General features: G+C 38.3%; 1 protein-coding gene across 3 annotated transcripts in view; it reads left to right on the top strand.

The window, feature by feature from the left end:
• The first annotated feature begins 249 nt into the window (after positions 1–249).
• The window catches only part of LOC131045350 (isocitrate dehydrogenase [NAD] regulatory subunit 1, mitochondrial), a 110,708-nt gene continuing 88,414 nt past the window's right edge, over positions 250–22,543 (top strand). The window contains exon 1 of one of the 3 annotated variants that reach the window (XM_059209769.1): positions 250–892. In XM_059209769.1, the coding sequence (XP_059065752.1) occupies positions 401–892 (492 nt within the window). In that variant the 5' untranslated portion in view covers positions 250–400. The remainder of the gene's footprint in view (positions 893–22,543) is intronic. The other 2 variants (XR_009105801.2, XM_057978938.2) reach the window with 2 other exon arrangements.

Here is a 22,543-nt window from a genome sequence, read left to right as displayed (position 1 = left end):
AATAAAAAAAAATGAAACACACTTTAAATTAGAATTTTAGATTATCAAATGTTATGAATAACTTTACAACCAAGATAAAATTTTAATATTTTAATCAAATTTTCGATTACAAATCAAATTTTTGAATTTTAAAGTAATCACATTTACTTTTATAAAAAAATATTAAAGTAATACCAATATTAATTAAAAAAAAAAAAAATTTAAAAATTAAAGTTATCACATTTGCTTGAGGGGCAACGCTTGGCACTAACAACTATTCAAGTTTAAAAAAAGACGTAGTAAGGGACAAGAAGAAACAAAGAGATACAGAGTTGGAACGCATACATTTAAATTTTCAGAGTGATGGAGCATCATCTGGTGTAAATAAAACTGTAAGATTTGGAGCAATTGGGCTTGGAAGATGAGGCGGGGGGCAATGAGAGTGATGGAGATGGTGAGGTGGAATGGGAGGAGGGGCGTGACATACATGCCACGGCCGGGGGACGGGGAAGCGCGGGCGGTGACGATGATACCAGGGGATGGCATAGGTCCCCTTGTCACAGGCGCTGTCCAGCAGGTAATGGAGGCCATGCACGCTCCTATTTTCTTCGAGACATTCCATGTGAGTGGCAACATGACCAGCGTGCCCTCGGACGTCATCGACTCCATCCGCAAAAACAAGGTGTGCTTGAAGGGCGGCCTGGCGACGCCAGTGGGCGGCGGTGTGAGCTCTCTGAACGTGCAGCTGCGGAAGGAGCTGGACCTCTTTGCCTCGCTCGTCCACTGTTTCACCCTCCCTGGCCTCCCTACCCGCCACGACCACGTTGATATTGTCGTTATAAGAGAGAATACAGAGGGGGAGTACTCTGGCCTCGAACATGAGGTCGTTCCCGGCGTTGTCGAGAGCCTCAAGGTAATTTTAATCACGCCTCTTCACAGGCTGTTACGCCAATTTTCATAATTCACGAGTTTGACGAGCTTTTGTGAAAATTTTCTTTAGAAGTTTTGAAATTCGTGGGTTTGTCAAGGCTTTTATTTGTCGAAAATTGTTTTGTAAATTTGCAATTCACAGGTTTGCCAAGCTTCTAGGGAAAATTATGTAGTAATTTTGACATTACTTTTCGGTTCACATTCATCTTCAGAATATTTTGCCTTAGCTGTGCTCATGATGGATCATGGAATTGATTTCAAGTTTCAATCCGGTTTTTTTTTTTTTTTAAGAACTTGACGAACTAACTAATATAGACTGTGAGAACTTAATGCTCGTAAATGCAATTCATGTAGTTTATTCTCCAAAATATTTTTCTGGACAATCAATTACACAAGCACTTGAATCTTCCTTTTTTAATCTATTCTGTACATTCTGTTAACTAACTCACACTACATTTATGGGGGTTTTAAAACATGTCTTTCAATTCCAGAAAGTTGGAAGGAAATTATTTGAATGTTATAATAGAAAATGTATATGTTTGAATGCTATATTAGAAAATAAATATGTTTGAATGTTATAATAAAATATATACTTTTTGAATGTATATATTTTTATGTGTGTGTGTATGTGTATATGTATAAAAAATGCTGTAAATTGTGCCACAAGCTGCATTGCAATAATAATTCACTCATTACCCAAATCCAATTTGTTTTCACGTTTTGGTTGTGTTTTAACTAAATATTATTAGAGTGTATAGTAGCTTTTCATCTTTCATGGTTTGTTTTTTAACCTTTTTTTTGTTTATTTTATGTACCTTCGCTTCACTTATTCTTGAATTTCATATTGATCACGCCCCTCATATGGATAGTGTTAGTAGTGAAATGTTGGTTCCATCATGCCCTCTGATGCACTAAGTATCAATGATTTTATTGTTGCTAGTTATAGTGCTTTCCCATAGTGTTAGTGATGAAATGTTGGTTCCATCATGCCTTCTGATGCACTAAGTATGAATGATTTTATTGTTGCTAGTTATAGTGCTTTCCCATTGTGTACTCACTCTCCCTTCCATGCTATATCTAATAAAGGAAACATGGATATTACACTTATGACATGCCTTCTTTATGCCCATCTCCACATGATGTTGCTACTATTAGAAATGTTTGATTGGATGTCATTGATGTCAACCTTGGTGATCCGGACTGGTCCAGATATTTCAGTATATAGTATTTGCAATGTATGTTGAGTATGCTGAACGTTGGCAGTGTAGAACATAGGAAGATAGGTATGTATGTATGAAAGACAGTCAATAGTGGTTGTAAGTATGTTATTGGTATACTTTTCCGACAGATTGTTGCTCCAAAATTGTGTAGTGTCATGTTTCTCAAAGTGTCTGAGTTTTGCTGTTAGTTGTGGCAATCGGTTTCATGCTCTGGATGTGTATGCTTCAATGATATTATAGTTTGGTGATATTGAGTTGACAATTTTTCAGGATTGCAGTGCTCCGCATTCTTGTCTCGTTGCAGATATGATAGCACATTTTTGATATGTTGGTTGATATTGCTCAAGATTGTTGTATTCAAGTTTTGGTGCTCCGGAAGTCGTGCGCTAGATTTTGTGCTTCAAAGATATATTCCGCTGTGCAGTGTTTGACAATTCTAGGAGCTCCAGTTTGCCTCCGTTTTTTGATATCTAATGTTAATCCTGTTGGTGATCTGTTGTTCATGTCTTTAACTGTTCCTATGCTAAGGTGGGTCATGTTCTTTGTGCTTCGGTAGCGTGCTCTTGTGGAAGTTCGAGATTATGATCATTTCGAGTTAGGCCAATCTTGAATGCTTTTATTATTGTTTTGTTTCGGTGATTGTAGCGTGTGATCTGACCGTTGGAGTATCTTTTGGGAAAGTGTATCTGAGGCCGACTTGATGTATATTCTTATTGGCACACACACACATATATACATGTACATATTATATTTGGAGATATGAGAAGTGTGAGTAACAAGAAGGTGATGAGTGATAGAGTGAGAGAGTTGGTATTTGTGGGCGAAGAAGGAAAGCAAAATTTGTGTGACAGTACTTTGAGTGTGGTTGGAGCAGGCAGATAGCGATTGAGTTGCAGAGTTTCTTAACCGGATCTACAACAAGTGTGTGTGTGAAAAAGTGAACCTATAGCTGCAATCACAACACTTCAATTAAGTCATTATATGCATAGTTAGTAATCAATAAGCAATAAGAAATAAACCATAGCAAAGCGACTAATTGCCTTCTAAAAGATGCGAGTATAAGATTGCTCTCAGATTTTTATAAGCAATACCAGTGACTAGACTACACCAAGACGAAGGATTTGATCTATATGATATTAAGCTATATGGATGCAAGATGGATGAGTAATTCAAGCAAATTCGAGCAACAATGCATGCAAGCAATAATGAATGTAAAATGGATGCAAGTAATCTAAAAAAGCACAATGATTTCAATGACTCCAGAGCGAAATTAGCGCGATAATAATTTCCAAGCGTGTTCTCAAAAATCTATGGGGTGAATTCGAATGAGAGCTGAAGACTGAATTTATAGAGAATAACAAAAAACTCAATTTAAGATTAATTGAAAAATAACTGAGAAATCAGGTTGAGTTAACCTTGAGATAGATTCCAATTATAAGTTTAATTGAAATGCATTCAAATTAGAAGTCCAAGTTGCATTGGAAAATAATAATAAATTAATTCCATGCACATCTGATAAAAATAGATAATTCTTCAATTTAATCAAGAAAAGAGTTTTCTTAATGCAATTGAACTTCTTTTTCTGAAAAGCTTTGAGTTCCAATTTTAGAGAATAATTCAACAATTCAATTAAATTGCTTTTTTGATTTCAAGTTTTAAATTTAGAAAAAGAAATAATATCTCAAGTTTGATTTCTCTCTCTCTTCAATTCTTTTTTGTTTTGACTTTTGTTTTGTTTCAATTCAACTTTTTGTAATAAATTAATCCTTTCGCATGATTGAATGACAAATTTATTAATTAATTAAATATGCAAAGATATTTAATAAATTAAAATGGGATAATTAATCAAAATGATTATTCTTGAAATAATTCAATTAATTAAATAAATATTTAATTAATATCGAGTGGTTGATTTGCCATGTGATTTTTGATAATTAAGGAATTAATAATGTGCTCAAGATTGATTTAATTGCCTTTGGTTAGGACCTTGGTGATGTTGTCGAGATTAGGGGCCCATGGTTTAGATGACCAATTTTAGGGTATTACATTTGCCCCTCTTTGAATTAATGTGCGAGCAGCGCTTTGATTCAAAGAATGTGTGATGTCCAGGATATGCCAGTTCTGAACTTGATTGATCACAAACTAGATAAAAAGCGAGGTGTTAGCTTGATTCGAAGCGACAAAGCTAAATGAGGTCTGATTAAAGTGATACCGATCCCGAACTTGATTGAACTGAGGAACGATAGAAAACAAAGATACCGAACTTGAACTTGATTGATCAAGAAGCGGATCTTACTGATCTAGAACTTGATTGATCTTAGATACAGTGAATAATGATAAAAATCGATCTTGAACTTGATTGATCAAGACACGATGAGCGAAGAATAAACCGTCCAGCTTGATCAAGAAACGAATACTGAACACCCGCTTAGATTTAGAATGACCAAAGAAACTCTTTAAACTTTTGATTGAGTTTAAACGAATAATTAGTTTGATTTGAAGCGATGAAACTGATTAATGTTAAGAGATTAATTCAGATGAAAGACAAATATCAGCTTGATTTGAAGTGATGAAACTGATATGCCCCTAGCGATTGATTGATTCAGATGATCGAGAGATTTCAACTTGATGTGAAGCGATGAAGTTGAGATGCCCCTTAGCGATGAGGATTTTAATTAGAAAGATTTTGTTCGACTTTTGATGAAGATTTGTATAAAAATTCTCGACTTGTGAGATATGAAGTCATAAGATCATGAGTATGCCCCCTCGGGAGCGAAATCGAAAGATAGTGAGGGTAGTTGATTATAGGCAATTGTGTGGTGAAAATAAGTGATTTAAGCACAAATTGATTTTGAGGATTTTTCTGAAGATTTGGCAATGATTGATGAGAAATTGAGCGTAGAGTTGATAGGTAGAATTGAAATGTGGATGTGTAAAATTGAAATTGAATTAAGATTTAGCGTTGAAATTGAGCGCAATTTGAAGAAAGAATGAGCATTAATGGAAAAAAGCGCTAAGTGGTCAAAATTGTGAAATTGACTAGCAAGACGATCTCGAAGTTCGATTTCGATCCCGAAAATGGAATCAAAGCAGGCACATTAGCCAAGGGTACAATTTTCGTGTCCATCGGAGCAAGTTGAAAAATTAGGTTTTAGGCTATATATAAGACAAAAGTGTCATTTTCAATTCATTTTAACCCTCCAAGTTTGAAAATTCAAAAACCCTTCTGCGAAGAAAAATGGTGGTCCCTACTCGTCAACATCGATTCGAGCGGCAGAGACGACATAATCGACCCCGAAACTACGAGCCAGTGGTAAGTGATCAATCTTTAGCCTCTGTATGTTTCCAAATTTGAATTTTTTTGTGTATTTTTCACGTTTTTGACGGGTTTGAAGTCGGGTTTCTCGATTTATCGTGCGAGACAGGATCTTGTCTCGTACGAGAAACTGGCAAATTGTGTTTTATCGTTTCAACCCATTAGAATTGTCGTACGAGAGCAACCCTTGTGTCGTACGATAGGCCGGTTAAAAGACCATTTTGTCGTGCGGTGTATAAAAATTTGTCGTTTGAGGCTGTTTTCTCGTACTATAGCCATTTCTGACTCGTATGAGATTCTGTTTAACTTTTTTTTGTCATTCAGAAAATAGTGACAATTTTTGAAAGTGTAAACATGAAATTTTGGTTTTGTATTTAACTTATTTGGATTTGCGTGATGTTTAACTTCTCTTGCAGGTTAATTTAGAATGTTTTCTGATGTTCGTTGTTGGGTTTTGCAGGTTTCTTTACCTCCTGTGCTCTTCAGATGTGTATATCCGCCCACGATGGCTTTAGTTCGGGATTTGTTTGAGGTGGAGCGGGCTCATGTTGATTTATGCGGCTTGGCTCATTTGATGAGGTTACCTGATATTCGTGTGAACCACGGGATGCTCACGACGTTGGTAGAACGATTTCATTCGGAGCATAATACCTTTCATTTGCTGGTTGGGGAGTTGACCATCACTCTCGAGGATATGTACAGGATTCTTCATATCCCTTTCGCTGGGGATAAGGTGGACTATGATACTGCATTGTTACCTGGACTGCAGGCACTGAGGAATGTATTCAGGGATCCAGATATCTTGACTCGTTCTATGAGTTGGGATATACTGATGAGCAGGTACAGTGAGGAGTATTCGCTGGCATGTGTCTTAGTAGGATTTATTGGGTGCTTTTTGATGCCAGACCGAGGGCAGCAGGGTTTCTAGAGCGGATGGGGCCGGATGCTTGAGCGATTGATAGAGTCTTCTCAGAGACTTGGCTGGGGTTCTTGCTTAATGGCCCACATGTATCGAGAGATGCATGAGATTGTTTATAGAGAGGGGCGGAGCATGGCTGCTGGGGTGTACATTTTGTAGGTGTGGGCTTGGGAGCACCTTCCCGTGTGTCGGCCGATAGTGACAGACAGCAGGGAGCCAGGACAGCCGATCATTTATAGATATGCTGGATATATCACGCAGCCCCATCTGGGCCAGACAGACTACTGGAGACGGCAGCTCGATCACTTGATAGCTGTCGTATGGCAACCATATCGAGGGTTAGAGCCATGGGATGACTGGCAGGCAGTGCGTAGAGATCTATTTGTCACACGCCCACTGATTGGGAGATCGTAGACTGTTGTGGAGCGATTCGTCGTTTCACGAGTGATGAGGCAGTATGGTCGGCCTCAGGGGATCTCACAGGAGTTTACAACATATGCTAGGTATGCGGACGAGGAGAGGCAGGGTTGGGGACCTAGGCTATCTTATGCCTTGGCTATGCAGGAGCTGACAGGTTTACCCTGCTTGAGGTGGGATTACCTGGAGGATATAGCAGATGCGGGGGTATTGCCCCAGTACAGGGATTATTTGTAGCAGCATCCATTCCCTCGGTTTACGGATCCTGGAGAGCATGCTCCTCATATCGAGGATGTGGAGGATGATGCCCCCGCACCGACACAGGCACAAAGACAGGGTCATAGGCAGGGACAGGGCTAGAGACCAGATGCTCCACGACGGATTGGTGGTGATCTTGGTGCCAGTAGCAGCAGAGTGCGAGCTGACATTGGACAGCAGAGGGGTGAGGGTGGATCCCTTGGGAGAGTAGGCGTGAGGTTGGGTGGGGGAGAGGAGGAGCGGGCAGCTCCGAGGCAGGTCCGTCAGCGGCGAGAGGAGCAGGGCGGAGCCACAGGTGGAGATGGTGGTGGAGATGGTGGCGGAGAGCCTGTGAGAGAGCAGGGGGCTGACTTGGGTCGGTCGATGAGAGCACGTCTTGCAGAGCTACAGTCACAGTTGTTAGTGGCGCAGACTCAGCTGGCGGAGCGAGACCGACAGCTGGCCGAGGTGAGGACTGAGCGTGATCGCCAGATTGCGGCTTTGAGAGCAGAGTCGAGAGCAGAGATAGAGTCTCTACGACAGGAGGTCCTTCTCCAGAGCAGTAGGGCATCTTATTATGTAGCCGCGTATAGTGCTGTAGTTCCTGTTGCACAGCAGGTGCCACCTTATTCGCAGTATATGGCCAGATTGGAGGGAGCGCGAGCACCGCGACAGGATCACGGGCATTAGGCTCCTCCTCCACCAGGCGATGAGGGAGAGGGTGCCAGCTAGATGATTCTTTTTGTAGCTCGGATATATATTTTTTTTTTGTAGACACACCCATTTTTTTGTAGCCTATACGATTCTTGCTCCGATGGGAGTTTGTTCATGTCATTGGACATCATTTTGTACTCTTAGACTTGAGATGATATATATATATATATATACGAGATCTGATTTGACTTCATTGTACTTGTGTCAATTCAATTATGAGATGTTTCTATATGCTTTATTCTATATGTATGCACTTCTTTTTCAGCATGAATGTATGTATTACAAATGATAATGGATGTCTATGTTTTTGTTTCTTTTCATATGCAAATAAATGAATGAAAATGAGTAGTGCAAATTTTTTTTTTTTTTGTTTTCTATGTAATAAGATGAATACAAATGATTAATAATAAAATGAATGAATCTATATGAAATGTAATGTATGCAGCTAAACGTCTCAAAACACAAGTACTCGATCGGAGAAATAATGATAAATAGACCACTTAGCGTAAGAAATGATGATGCTTTCAGCTCGCATTCTGAAGATAAAGAGATTATTATTATCACACCAAAATCACCCTAGATTCACTAAAATGTAGAATGAAATGCAAAATGATATGCAAAATGCAACCTAAACCTAGTCACTGGATTTAAAATACTTAAGATTCATCACTGAGCATAACGAACACAACAGTCAAGGTAGAGTTCCTTTCTTTTTCAATGTGCAATATTAATTATCTTGTCCGCAATGACCCTTTTTTTGTTCATATCCTTGGAAAGATTTTGCAGGGACCCGAATTGCATCATAAAGAAATTCCCTCAAAACAGACAAAGAAATGACATGGACCTCCCTGTAGCATACAATTAGGCGGAGTCGAGGTATGTGAGGTGATTTCACCTTAATGTGAAGGCTCTTATCACAGACACCCAGCTAATTTATATGTTTCCAGATCATCGGGATCATTCCTACAAGCAGAAAACAAAGAAAATATTATGCCCCCAATCCTTGCACCTCTTAGTCAATACAGACTTCCTCGAGTTACTCAGGGGGATAATAATCGAAAACCAATATAAAAGACAGCATACAGAGAAAATTTTCCATTCATAGCTCAAACTGTTTAGTAATTGTTCTTTGTTATGTTGTTTTGCTTGTGAACTCAGTGATAAAAACTCTGTAGTAGTCAGGAGACAGGTGACTGACTCGGAGTGGCTGACCAGGTTTCACTGACGGAATAATGACTTGGTTGACACTGCTTAGGATATGTAATGTGCTCTGTCGAGTAACCTAAGACTAGGACATTGATCTGTTTCAAGTCATGAGGGTTCCAACGAACCAAGATGTCACAAAAGTGACTGAAAATATGTACAAGCGAAAGCAAAAGATACTTGAAAGCGGGAAATGCCAACGTTGCGTTGATAGATGGAGTGCTTGAGTACAAGAGGCGCTTGTTTACCAGGTTTTCACCTGCTTGGCAGAGATTCATTTTTTTTTTACCAAGGTGCCTGTTTACCAGGTTTTCACCAGGGCATTTTCTCTGTTTTTTCCTTTTTTTTTTTTTTTTGATTTTTATGATTTCTTCAGGACATTTTCTGATTTTTAGGATTTCTTCAGGACATTTTCCGCTGTACAGTTTGCTGGAGCAGAGAATGCTAAGTAAAGAATCTTTTCAGGTGGATGGTGTTAATCGGTTCTCGGAGCTGTTCTCCTTCCGATGTTGAGAGTTAATAGGCACCAGAGCCGAAGACTGCAGTAACGATATAGGGACCCAGCCAGTTGGGTTCAAACTTCCCTTTGTTGTCTCAAAATTGTTGATTTTTTGGATTTTCTCTCAGAACTAGGTCACCAACTTGAAATTCTCTTTGTCGAACTTTCTTGTTATACCCTCTGGACATTCTCTTTTGATACACTCTGAGATGATTAAATGCCACTTGTCAACGCTCATCCAGCAATTCGAGTTCTTGCAATCTAGATATTCTACGATCTTCATCAGTAACACGACCTTGCAACGAAACTCTTAGAGATGGTATTTCTACTTCAATAGGTAATACTACTTCAGACCCATACACCAAAGAGAAAGGTGTAGCCCCAGTAGGTGTTCTGATACTTGTTCTGTAAGCCCATAGTGCCGGATTGAGCTGTAGATGCCAATCTTTCCCGGATTTGTTCACTGTTCTGTGCAAGATAGTTAGTAGGTTTTTGTTAGACGCCTCGGCTTGTCCATTACCTTGAGGGTAATATACTGATGACCAGTGTTGCTTTATTTTGAATTTCTCACAAAGTTCATCCAGGTCTTTATTCTTGAATTGTCCTCCATTATCAGTCACGATGGACGAAGGTATCCCATACCTGCAAATTATATAGTTTAGGATGAATAAGGCGACTTGTTTACCAGTTGCTTTGATGAGCGGAATCGCCTCTACCCACTTGGTGAAATACTCAGTGGCCGTTATGATGAATTTATGTCCGTTGAATGAAGCAGGATATATCTGACCAATGAGATCAAAGGCCCATTGCTGAAAAGGCCAATGTGTAATGAATGGTATGAGATCCCTCGCCGGGGCATGTATGAGATTTCCATGAAGCTGACATTTCTCACAAGTCTTACCAAATTTTATGGCGTCTTTTTCCATATCTGGCCAGTAGTAGCCAGCCCGTAATAGTTTCCGAGCTAAAGTAAAACCATTCGAATGAGATCCACAAATACCTTCATGGACTTCCGATAATGCACGTTTTGATTCTTCAGTTTCTAGACATCTAAGCAAAGTACCATCCAAACCTCGTCTAAACAAATCATTAGCTATGATAACATATCGCGAAGCGTTTCGAGTTAGGTTTCTTTTCTCGTTACGAGTAAGGTTTTCAGGGATAATTTGGTCACAAAGATAGGAATAGATGTGGCTGTATCGGGATGAATCGTGTCCAATAATAGAACAGACTATTTGGGTCTCAGGAGAATCATAAGCAGGGTAATATAACTCCTCCACCAAGAAATCAAAGCGAAAATTGGACTCCTGTAGCTTAGGTATAGATGCCAAGGTAGCCATAGCATCGACTGCTCTATTTGCTGATCTAGGAATTTGTTGGAATGATACAAAAGCAAAATACTTCTTGAAATCATCTACCATCCTCTTGTGAGGCATCAATTTCTCATCCCGAGTTTGATATGTATCGTTGATTTGATTGATGACCAGCTAAGAATCTCCATAAATATGTAATTCAGCAACCTTCCATTCAATGGCTAGTTTTATTCCATTTACCAATGCTTCATATTCTGCAATGTTGTTTGTGCAAGGGAATAGAATCTTATAAGATTTTGGAATTGAGTACTTCTGAGGAGTAATGAATAGTATGCCAGCACCTGAACCATTTTGAGTAAAGGACCCATCAAAGAACATCTTCCAGGGTTGTTGAGTAAGATGCATTATTGATTCATCTGGGAACTCAATGTGTAGTGGTTGAGTATCCTCAAGTGGAGCTTCAGCAAGTTGATCAGCAATTACCTGTTTTTTTATGGCTTTGCGTTCCACATATTCAATGTCAAACTCTGTAAGGATCATTACCCACTTTGCCAATCGTCCGGTGAGTGTTGCTTTATTAAGAAGATACTTGAGTGGATCAATTTTGGCCACCAGCTTGACTGAATGTGCGAGCATATAGTGCCTTAGTTTCTGTGATGCGAAGACTAATGCCAAGCATGCTTTTTCTATTATACTGTAGCTCATTTCGTAAGACACCAATGTCCTGCTGATGTAATAAATAGCTCTTTCCTTTTTGTTGTCATCCTGTTGCGCCAAAAGTGCCCCCAATGATGAATCAGTTGCTGATATGTATAAGATCAATGGTTTACCTTGAATAGGTGGCATCAATATCGGTGGATTTGATAGATACTCTTTGATTTGCTAAAGGTGTTGTTCACATTCTTGATCCCAATTGTATAATATGCCTTTCCTTAATACCTTTGTAAAAGGTTGAGCTTTGTCTGCTAGTTGAGAAATAAATCTTCTAATGGACTGGAGACGTCCCTGTAGACTTCTCATTTGATTGATGTTCTTTGGAGGCGGCATTTCCATTATAGCCTGGACCTTCTCAGGATCAACCTCGATGCCCTTCTTTGAAATGATGTAGCCAAGTAGTTTACCAGATGTCACTCCGAATGCACACTTCTTTGGATTTAATCGGAGCTTGAACTTTTCCATTCTGTCAAGTATAGGACCTAACTCTTGAATATGCGTTGATCTTTTCATAGTCTTCACTAAGGTGTCATCAACATAATCTTCCATATTCTTATGCATCATGTCATGAAAGATAGTTGTAACTGCTCTTTGGTAGGTCGCTCCTGCGTTCTTTAACCCAAATGGCATAACGTTCCAGCAAAAGGTTCCCCATGCACAGGTGAAAGCTGTCTTTTCTTGATCTCCAGGAGCAATTTTAATCTGATTGTAGCTGGAGAATCCGTCCATTAGTGAGTACATCTCATACCCAGCTGTCATGTCGACTATCATATCAATATTTGGCAATGGAAAGTCATCTTTTGGACATGCTTTATTGAGATCTCTAAAATCTGTACAAACTCTGATAGATTTATCTGCCTTTGACACAGGTACTATGTTGGAAATCCATTTAGCATAATCTATCGCTCTGATAAATCTAGCTTTGAGTAGTTTCTCTAGTTTAGCTTTGACCAATAGTGCAACATGCGGGTGCATCTTACGAAGTTTTTGTTTAACTGGTTTTACTCCTGGTGTGATTGAGAGATGGTGCATAATGAGATCAGGATCTAAGCCTGGCATATCAGAGTATGTCCATGCAAAATTTATTTTCTTCTCTAGGAATAGCTGAGTGAAATCCTTCAATTCCTCTGCTGATAGTGATTGAGCTACGTGAATAATTTGTGGTGTGTCTTGATTCCCGATATTCACTGGCTGAGTTGGCTCGATCAATATGGAAGACCGCTCCTGAAAATGACTGGGCAGTATACCAAGTATCTCACCTTCAGGTGCCTCAGAGAGGTTTTCACCTTTGGGTATGTCCTTTATTTTCTCTTTTTTAGATTCTGACATCGCCACAATGTGGTTTTCGCCATCAGATCTTTTATTTTTATCTTTCTTGTTTTTGCGACTAAGATACTTGATATCCTCTTCAGTCATATTTTCACTCCATTCACTGGTGGAAGAGTTAATAGGTTCGACTGCATTGAGATAATAGGATAATGTATAGTCATTGGCAAAAATAGGTATATCCATGGGTTGATTCTGTAAAGTACAGTCAATCAATTCGGGATGTATTAGGGATAAATTTTGGATAGGTTCAAGAGCGTTCACGGTATTGTTATCACAGCTGCGGATCGAAAAGTCGAGTTCCAGAATGATACCTTGCGTAAGTGTCTCAAGACCAGGAAGAGTCAGATCATGATTATTAAAGTTCACATTAATATTTAATCGATCTAATCCAATAGGCATACCTATAACATCATTGACTAAGTCGGATTGGATGTCATGTCGTGGTTTAACAGCAAGAAGACTAGTGGGCAATTTTTCATTGTTTGTGTTAGATGATTTAGAATTTGAGGATGAGTGGGTATCATCATGAACAGGACTGTCATTAGAGTCATCAGAATCATCATAGTTATCTGATGAAGTTTCCAAGTCTCTTTCAGCTGATTTAGTAAGCATATGTATGGTATCAATACTAACATCTTTAATGCTACAAATTCCTTCATATTGTAGTTCATTTGTCATTTGTATCTGACACACCTGTTGACATGGTCTCATTGTTTATGCGGCTTTCTGTCATCTACTCCATTCAGCTTCTTCTGGACTGACAACTGGTTCTTGTCCTGCAACTTCTAACTCTTCCTGTGTAGTGCTATAACTGATTTGTTCTGTTTCAGGATAAGGACACATAGATGGGAAGCTTTTTGGTATTGTTCCTTCTTTCAATGTTTGTTCATAATTTGCTTGCCTCTTTTGTCTAATTTCTTGTATTTCCTTCTCTAGTTTTAGGCGCATCAACACTTGAGTATCATCTATGATACCACTAGATTTTTCAGGAGTTTCTGTAGCGGATGTGTCTGAAAGATAGTCAGGACCCCATTCATACTCATTTGAATCAGTCTCTGAATCATCTACCTGTTGCCTGCTAGTATATGTGACTGGAATTTTTAATGGTGCAAACAATTCTCTGATTCTTACAAATTCATCTCTTATATCTTCAGGAACCTCAACTTCTTGTATTATCGTAGCTGATACCGTAGAAGCTTGAGCACTGACTATTTCTTCTTTCTTGACTGTTGATTCCTCTCTCTCTTTTCTACGCTCTTCTTTCGTCTGTTTAGCGTTTGCTTCATGTAATATTAAAGGCGATATCTTTTTCAAGCCTTTAGACTTAGAAACATGTTTTTGTTCTGATGTCTTTTTAGGATTGTATCCCAGTCCAGCTTTATCATGTGTGGATTTGGTTTGTAGCTGAATTGGTTCAGTAATACCTTCTTTTTGTTTACCCAAAGGACCAGTACTTGAGTACCCCATGCACTGAATCATTTTGTAACCACGACCATACTGGTTTGAAGAAATCTCACAATGTCGTACCTCCTCATTTGGACTATTTTCCTTATAGAGCCAGTTAAGCACAACATCCTCTTCTATTTCATCTGCCAAGGAGGTAGAAGACTGTATAAAGAGACCATCATATATAATATTCGGAGCTGGAGTTTGGGTTCTCATAGCCTCTGATGGCTTGCCTAACTGTTTTGGCGATGGAGGAAGAGAAACTAATGATAATACTGGTTCTATCTTGTAGCTATCCATGCCGGTATCTGTAATCTTCAATCTCTTTTCTAAGTCTTTGATCAATGTTTTTGGATCTTCATTTGGAGAGGCTGCTCTATTATGAGGCACAAGAGTATTTGCACCTTTTGTCAATGCACTACAGATGACATTTGTATTAGTCGGAATATTGACTTCAGCTCCATTATAAGGAAACTTTAAGCATTGGTGATATGTTGAGGGTACTGCCTTCATTTCATGAATCCATGGCCTGCCCAACAATATATTGTATGACAATGGAATATCGAGAACCTGGAAAAGGACATCTCTCTCTACCGGTCCCACTCTGATTGGTAATGATACCAAACCTTTGGAGGTACTCTCTTCTTCATCATAGGCTTTAATTGTTATTTTCTTGCCTGGGTCAATAACATTTTCAGAGAATCCTAGTTGTGTAAGCAGATGATAAGTACAGATATTCAACCCCGCGCCTCCATCTATCAAAACACGTTTAACTCTGTGTTTGTGGATCATGGCTTCAATATGCAATGGCTGGTTATGTGGATGATTTAATGAGTTGTCATCTTCCTCAATGAAGGTCAAATAGTGAGGTGAAGTCAGATGACCCACCATAGACTGAAACCGATCAATGTCTAAATCTTTTGGAACGTTGGTAGTGAGCAATGCTTGGTGTAAAATTTCCTTGTGAGCAGATGAGAGCTGTAGCAATTCAAAAATTGAAATCTGAGCATTTGTCTTTTTCAACTGTTCAACCATGCTGTATCCAGAGGATGATGATGAGGAGGTTAATCTTTTAAATTTGTCCAAGGTTGATTCCTTTTGTTTATTTGGCACAGCTGTCGGATTTGATGTTTCTTGAGCCAGTTTGGAAGAGCTAGCTCCTTGGAGGGTGACTTTCTTTTGAGATCTGGTCAGAGCTTTTGCATATTGTGATTCATTTGGTTTATCTTGAACTATAATCACATTGCAATATTCTGAGTGTGAAGGTTCAATCATGTTGATAATGTTGTCCTGGCTGGCATAAGCATAATTTACCTTGGCACTTCCTTTGGTCTTTGAGGAATCACCTTGTTCATAAGCAGGCAAAGGGTCTTTAAATGCTTTATGATCAGCATTGGTTGGGTGATTCCCAACAACAACTTTACCAGTGTCTATGAGATCCTGAATCTCATGTTTTAGCTTCATGCAATTGTTTATGTTATGACCCTTATTCCGATGGAAGTCACAGCATTCATTTTCTCTCCACCATCTTGGTTTGACATCTGGATCATATGGTCTGGAGTTATCTGGTAGTGTTATCAAGTTGTTTGCCAATAGAGTTTTGAAAGCCGACTCATATGATTCTTCAAGAGGAGTAAAATCACGCTTAGGTCTGGAAAGCCAAGGCTTTTCTTTGAACCATTCCTTTGTTTTCTTTGGCTGATTTTCTGCTGTAATTTCAGCGGCTTTAAGCGCTTGTGTAGCACTGCCCAGATTGAATATTGTTGATTTTGAGTTGGTTTTGACAGTGTCTACTACTCCATCATTAACAACATTCTTGTTGTTGTCTTTGGCAAATTTCCAATACTTGTTCTTCTCTTTAGAACTGGATCCTGTTTGTGTTTCTTTCCAAGGTGTGATATCTCCCTTTTTTATGAGCACATCTTCCATTCGAATGGCATTATCTACCATTTTGTTAAATGATGGGTGTATTTGCATTTGTACGCTATATTTCATTTCGGGGACCAAGTTATTGACAAATATATCCATTTTCTCAGAGTCCGGGATAGGTCGTGGGTATCTAGAGAACATCCTTCTCCAGCGTTGGAGAAAAGTAAGAAGAGGTTCCCCTGTTTTCTGTTGAGTATTACAAAGATCGATCATAGTCACAGGATGTCGAATGTTGTATGAGTATTGTTGTAAGAACAATTGGATTAGTTCTTCGAATGTTTTTATTCCTTTGGGTAGACTTGAGAACCATTCCATTGCTTGACCCCCTAAACTCCTTGGGAAGAGACGCATAAGGTACGTTTGATCGTGCATAAATTCCATACAAGTAGCACTAAATTCCCTGATGTGATCTTGAGGATCTGAGGTACCATCATATTTATCAAATTTTAGGATTTCCACTCGTGAAGGGAATGGAGGCATGTGTAAATTCTTGTCAAATGGGAAGGGACATATTGCTTCCAGAGAATATTGGTTCGGGGAATTGTCCTTATTCTTCAGGTCTGTGAGCTCTGTTCGCAAAGCTATTAACTTTTTGTGTACCATGAGTATAGGTGAGTCTTTCCTCTTAGTAACAAGTGTCTGAACATCATATCCGACAGGAAGTTTAGCACCTTGATTTGCTAGTTCTAAGAAATAGTCTTCCTTTTCTCGGAGCATGATAGCTTTCATCATTTTTCTAAAGTCTTTGTCTTTCTGACAGTCAAGGATATCTTTTTCTGGAGGTTCAGTAGCTTCGTCAGTCTCACTTGATGGCGAGGAGTCATTATGATTTTCAGGGATATTATGGTCGTTTTTGTTTCCCTCATTGTATTCTGTCTCATGTATAGTGGGAGATTTCGGTTCATCAAAAAGCGGTCCGCCTGATGACGATGGTATGTCAGTGAGGGGATCCTTCACGTAGAATGGATTATCTTGATAAGTGAAGGTTTGCTCTTTGGCCTTTGTCTTACGAGAACTTCTGGTTTGAATAGGCATTTTTATGGATTAGTGTGACCTAGAGTTGTTTTGTGATGCAGAGGTCAAGATCAATTTCAGAGCTAGTTTGTTCTGTTTAGCGTATTGTTTTGAGAGAAACAACTGAGATTTTGTCTGATTTCAGGAACGATCTATCCTGTCTAAGACGTTTTCCTGGGTTGATTCTAAAATTGTAACTAAGATTCAGTTTGATTCAGGAACGATATATCCTATGTAAGACATTATCTAAGTGACTTGAGTTTGATAGGTAGTTTTGATTGAACTAGCTGAAGGGTGATCGACCAAATCGTGCAACAAAAAACGGCAAAGGTACACTATCTTGATCTGTTTTATGCTTGGGAAAATGATAACCAGTATTATGCTCGCTGTAGACTGTGTTTTTGGCAATTTTGAATGGTCTGTCTGACAAAACCAGAGACTCGTACGACTGGGTTTCTGAACCGGACGACAATTTATCAGTTACAGGACGATAGAATTTATGTTTCGTACGAGTTGCTGTCTTATATCGTACGATTAATGGGCATGTGCAGAACGACAACAGACTGAGGTCAATTCTGTCTCGTACGAGACAGAATACAGTGCAGGATGATGAATGATTTAGACTCGTACGACAGAGAATCCGATATAGAACGACAATTGAGTAGATTCGTACGACACAGGACTGGTGCAGCACGATAAATTATCAGACTCGTACGACGGTTCACAGGGCAGAGACAAAATTCTGAGTTTTCTGACTGCTGAGCATGACCAACTGAGTATGACAAATTCTGAGATGGACTGATTTTTGACTGGGATTGACTATTTTCTGACACGGATAGAGTTTTGACTTAGGATGGACTAGTTTCTGACACGGACAGAGATTTGACTTAGGATGGACTAGTTTCTGACACGGACAGAGTTTTGACTCACTGAGTTGTTTCTGGTCTTCACTGATTTTTGGTATTTCAGTTTTTTTTTGTTTCAGGGATGAAAAACACAGAAAACAAGTAGTATTTATAGTGACTCCAATCACAGCATGCAAACCCTAAGGAATTTGGTGAGGAAAGAAAACCTTTGCTTGTAGACTCAGGTACACACCCAATAGCTAATCAGAATACCGCCGCTGAGTCTCACGCAATGGATTCTCAACGCCGTATTATCTGACTCCAAACGCTAATGGGGGCACGAAATGACAAGTATCTTGGGAGAGTTACTATCTCTCTTGCACAAAGATTATCCCCCTTTCGGAGATGAACCGGGTAGCTTCTAATTTTAAATTGGATTTAGTCAGGGATCCGTTCGACGCGTCGAGGTATAAACTCAATTAAGAGGTCTCCCAGCCTTGAAAACCAAGGTTTAATATACCCGAAGGTACAGAAGAGAGCTATTCCCGAGCACTGCCGTTGACTTGATTTTCATCAAATCACGTTTATTTTATAGTGGGTTGGATTACTTGGCGTCTAGCCGTTCCCACTTAGGTCGTTCCCCTCACACCGGTCGTAACGACTTTAAGAGTTTTTCAACCCCTCGGGAGGGCAGACCTGCTAAAGATGTACAAATCTCAAACAAAGAAAAAGCTTCAAGGGTCTGGATTTCTGATTGTCTAGAAAAAGACAAGAGCATACTCTCCTACCTCTCAGAATTTTCTAAAAAGCACAAAAGACAGATTTGTTCTTTAACCAGATAGCAAGTTAGGTTCCTAAAAAATGAATTTAAAGAATATACGATGTTTAGTTGATTCTCCTTAGGCAACCTGCAAAGACAACGAATCAGTAGTCATATTGTCTTTGTGCGACAAGCAATATTCTTCGACAAGCGTTCTGCAAAAACTAGTTAGGCTGTGAAAAACTCTGAGACAGACAGATAAACAGTCAAGGTCAGTCGTCAGAAATGAAAAATATGAAAATTTGCCTCTTTTACCAGAAAATACAGAATCGTACGACAGAGTCTCGACTCGTACGAGGCAGGAAATAGTACAGTACGAGACCAGATTGCTGATGATGTTGGATCGTACGGAAGATGATTACTACTCGTACGACAGAGTGTATGCTCGTATGACTGGCGTGTCTACTCGTACGATAATATGTTTGTAATTCGTGCGACACCTGCAATTTGTCGTTTCAGCCTGTAAGAATTGTCGTACGAGATGTACGGACGAAAAACCGAAAAATCTGAAACAATAGAGAATAAGAAAAAAAATAAAGCAGTCAGTCTTGGAGGCCGAAAAAAAAATGTAGTCTTCGGGCCCCATGGTGGGTGCCAGAAATGTGTGTGTGAAAAAGTGAACCTATAGCTGCAAGCACAACACTTCAATTAAGTCATTATATGCATGGTTAGTAATCAATAAGCAATAAGAAATAAACCATAGCAAAGCGACTAATTGCCTTCTAAAAGATGCGAGTATAAGATTGCTCTCAGATTTTTATAAGCAATACCAGTGACTAGACTACACCAAGACGAAGGATTTGATCTATATGATATTAAGCTATATGGATGCAAGATGGATGAGTAATTCAAGCAAATTCAAGCAACAATGCATGCAAGCAATAATGAATGTAAAATGGATGCAAGTAATCTAAAAAAACACAATGATTTCAATGATTCCAGAGCGAAATTAGCGCGATAATAATTTCCAAGCGTGTTCTCAAAAATCTATGGGGTGAATTGGAATGAGAGTTGAAGACTGAATTTATAGAGAATTACAAAAAGCTCAATTTAGGATTAATTGAAAAATAATTGAGAAATCAGGTTGAGTTAACCTTGAGATAGATTCCAATTATAAGTTTAATTGAAATGCATTCAAATTAGAAGTCCAAGTTGCATTGGAAAATATTAATAAATTAATTCCATGCACATCTGATAAAAATAGATAATTCTTCAATTTAATCAAGTAAAGAGTTTTCTTAATGCAACTGAACTTCTTTTTCTGAAAAGCTTTGAGTTCCAATTTTAGAGAATAATTCAACAATTCAATTAAATTGCTTTTCTGATTTCAAGTTCTAAATTTAGAAAAAGAAATAATATTTCAAGTTTGATTTCTCTCTCTCTTCAATTCTTTTTTGTTTTGACTTTTGTTTTGTTTCAATTCAACTCTTTGTAATAAATTAATCCTTTCGCATGATTGAATGGCAAATTTATTAATTAATTAAATATGCAAAGATATTTAATAAATTAAAATGGGATATTTAATCAAAATGATTATTCTTGAAATAATTCAATTAATTAAATAAATATTTAATTAATATTGAGTGGTTGATTTGCCATGTGATTTTTGATAATTAAGGAATTAATAATGTGCTCAAGATTGATTTAATTGTCTTTGGTTAGGACCTTGGTGATGTTGTCGAGATTAGGGGCCCATGGTTTAGATGACCAATTTTAGGGTATTACAACAAGTAGTTGATGTGTTGTCAGAACTTAACATGAACTGATCCCATGCATATGTAGATGCAATTTTCTTAGTTCATTCTTATTTTGCTTGGCAATGAGCCTTCTGGCAGTAAGCCATTGTAATTTGGGCACTGAGCCCTCCGATAGTGAGCCTTCTTTTGTAATCCCATATAACTAGTTATATCATCTTGAGAGTTAACCCTCTTTGTGGTTTTTCCGATTTGGGTTTTCCACGTATAAAAATCTGGTGTCTCTCTTATGGTTGTGTATGTTTTTGTTTATATCAATTCATGCTAATGCTAATTGAGATTAAATTTAGTTTCAGAATTTCTGTGTGTTAAATTTGGGGAATATTGATCTTCCCCCCTTCTTAGTATTTCGGTCTGTTCAACAACTACATCTAATGATGTTCATCCTCTTCAAGTAGCTCATGATGACACCTTGGATTGTGTAAGCATACCCCTATCTTGTGATGGTGTGATTCCTAAGTTCCTTCAAGTTTTTGGGATGGAGATGGCAGGGGACGGGGGTGTGGGAGGTGCGGGGATATGTCTTTGGGATGGGTTTTTTGGGAGGCCATTTTTTAGAGGATGGCTATTAAAAAGAGGAACATTTTAAAATATAAGGAAATTTCAAATATTCATATGATATCATTGATAAGGCATTCGTCATAGACATTATAGTACCTTAATATAGAATTTCAGACTTGGATTGACAAAATTTAATTGCTTTCATTGTCAATGTGCATATATTATATAAATATTACAACAAAATGACCAAACACACAAGTTTCAACTACAAAATGACAAAAACATAGAAAATATGCAGCTCCCCTAGTCAACATCTAGTAACACCGCAACTTTGATTCCATACAATTGGGATGAACCATCAACCTTCAACATGAAAAAATGATGTTTTCCTTGGTTTAGTTGTTCCATCCATGGATGTGATATCAATTGCATACTCTCTTATATGAACACATTGTTAGGAAAAAACCCTTTCCAAGTTGGATTGTACAAATTTGTGTTAGCAAGTGTACATATTATGACATAAGCATTTCGAGGTGCATTCATAGGTTATCTTTTGTTGTGTATTTTTCTCTTTTGTTGGTGTAAATAGGGGTTTTACCTAACTAGTTCCACTATTAGGTCCTCTTCACACCTTATCATTTGATTTTACTTAGGGCACACATAAGATACTTATCACTTTATGTCTCATATCATAAGATTAAGACACTTTTCATAATTTTATGATACCTTATTTTTCATCTTGGCCTATAAAATCAAGGTTTTTCCTTTGTAATTTCATTAATTGTAGACCTATTCTCATTGTATATTTGCATTCATTGATAGGAATGCAGTTTATTCTTGTCATTTTGATCTTTTCATTTCATTGTGCTTTCCATTAGACCAAAATTAGAGCATGCTGGTGCAAATCTAATCACACCTTTGAGTTCAGGGTGTTCGAGAAAGCTAGTTTTGCCTTTAGTTTCATCTAAGTTGGACATTTGAGGCTAGATATACAAGGGTTTGAAGTTAGGAGGTGGTTGCTAGATCAGAAAGGTAGCTGCTATTTTGGATCATTTTGGGTCAAATCTGACTTTTCCATCGTGTCCAGAAGGCTCAAGAACCCTAAGTTTGATTGTCAAATTGTCGAAATCATACACTTTTTCTTGGAGCCCCGAGAAAATTTTGCACTTGTGCAAATGTTGTTGATGGTATGGTTGGGAAAAATGTTAATTTTTATTTTTTTGCTTTTATAATTGTTATTTTTTAAAAAATTTAAAATTAATTTCTTTTGTAGCAGGTCATACTTGCTTCCCCATGCAGACTTGCATTGTGCAAGGGATGTTGATCCCAAAATGTGCCACGGGGCATTGTGATAGCTCGCCACCTATTGCACGACTAGTAGACCAGCGATCGACTGTAGAATATATTGAAAAAGATGAAGAATATCCCAATTGCATTATTAGAT

The sequence above is a fragment of the Cryptomeria japonica genome, chromosome 8 (assembly GCF_030272615.1).
Source record: "Cryptomeria japonica chromosome 8, Sugi_1.0, whole genome shotgun sequence".
In the NCBI taxonomy this organism is placed as follows: Eukaryota; Viridiplantae; Streptophyta; class Pinopsida; order Cupressales; family Cupressaceae; genus Cryptomeria; species Cryptomeria japonica.
This window is presented reverse-complemented; position numbering and strand designations above follow the sequence as displayed.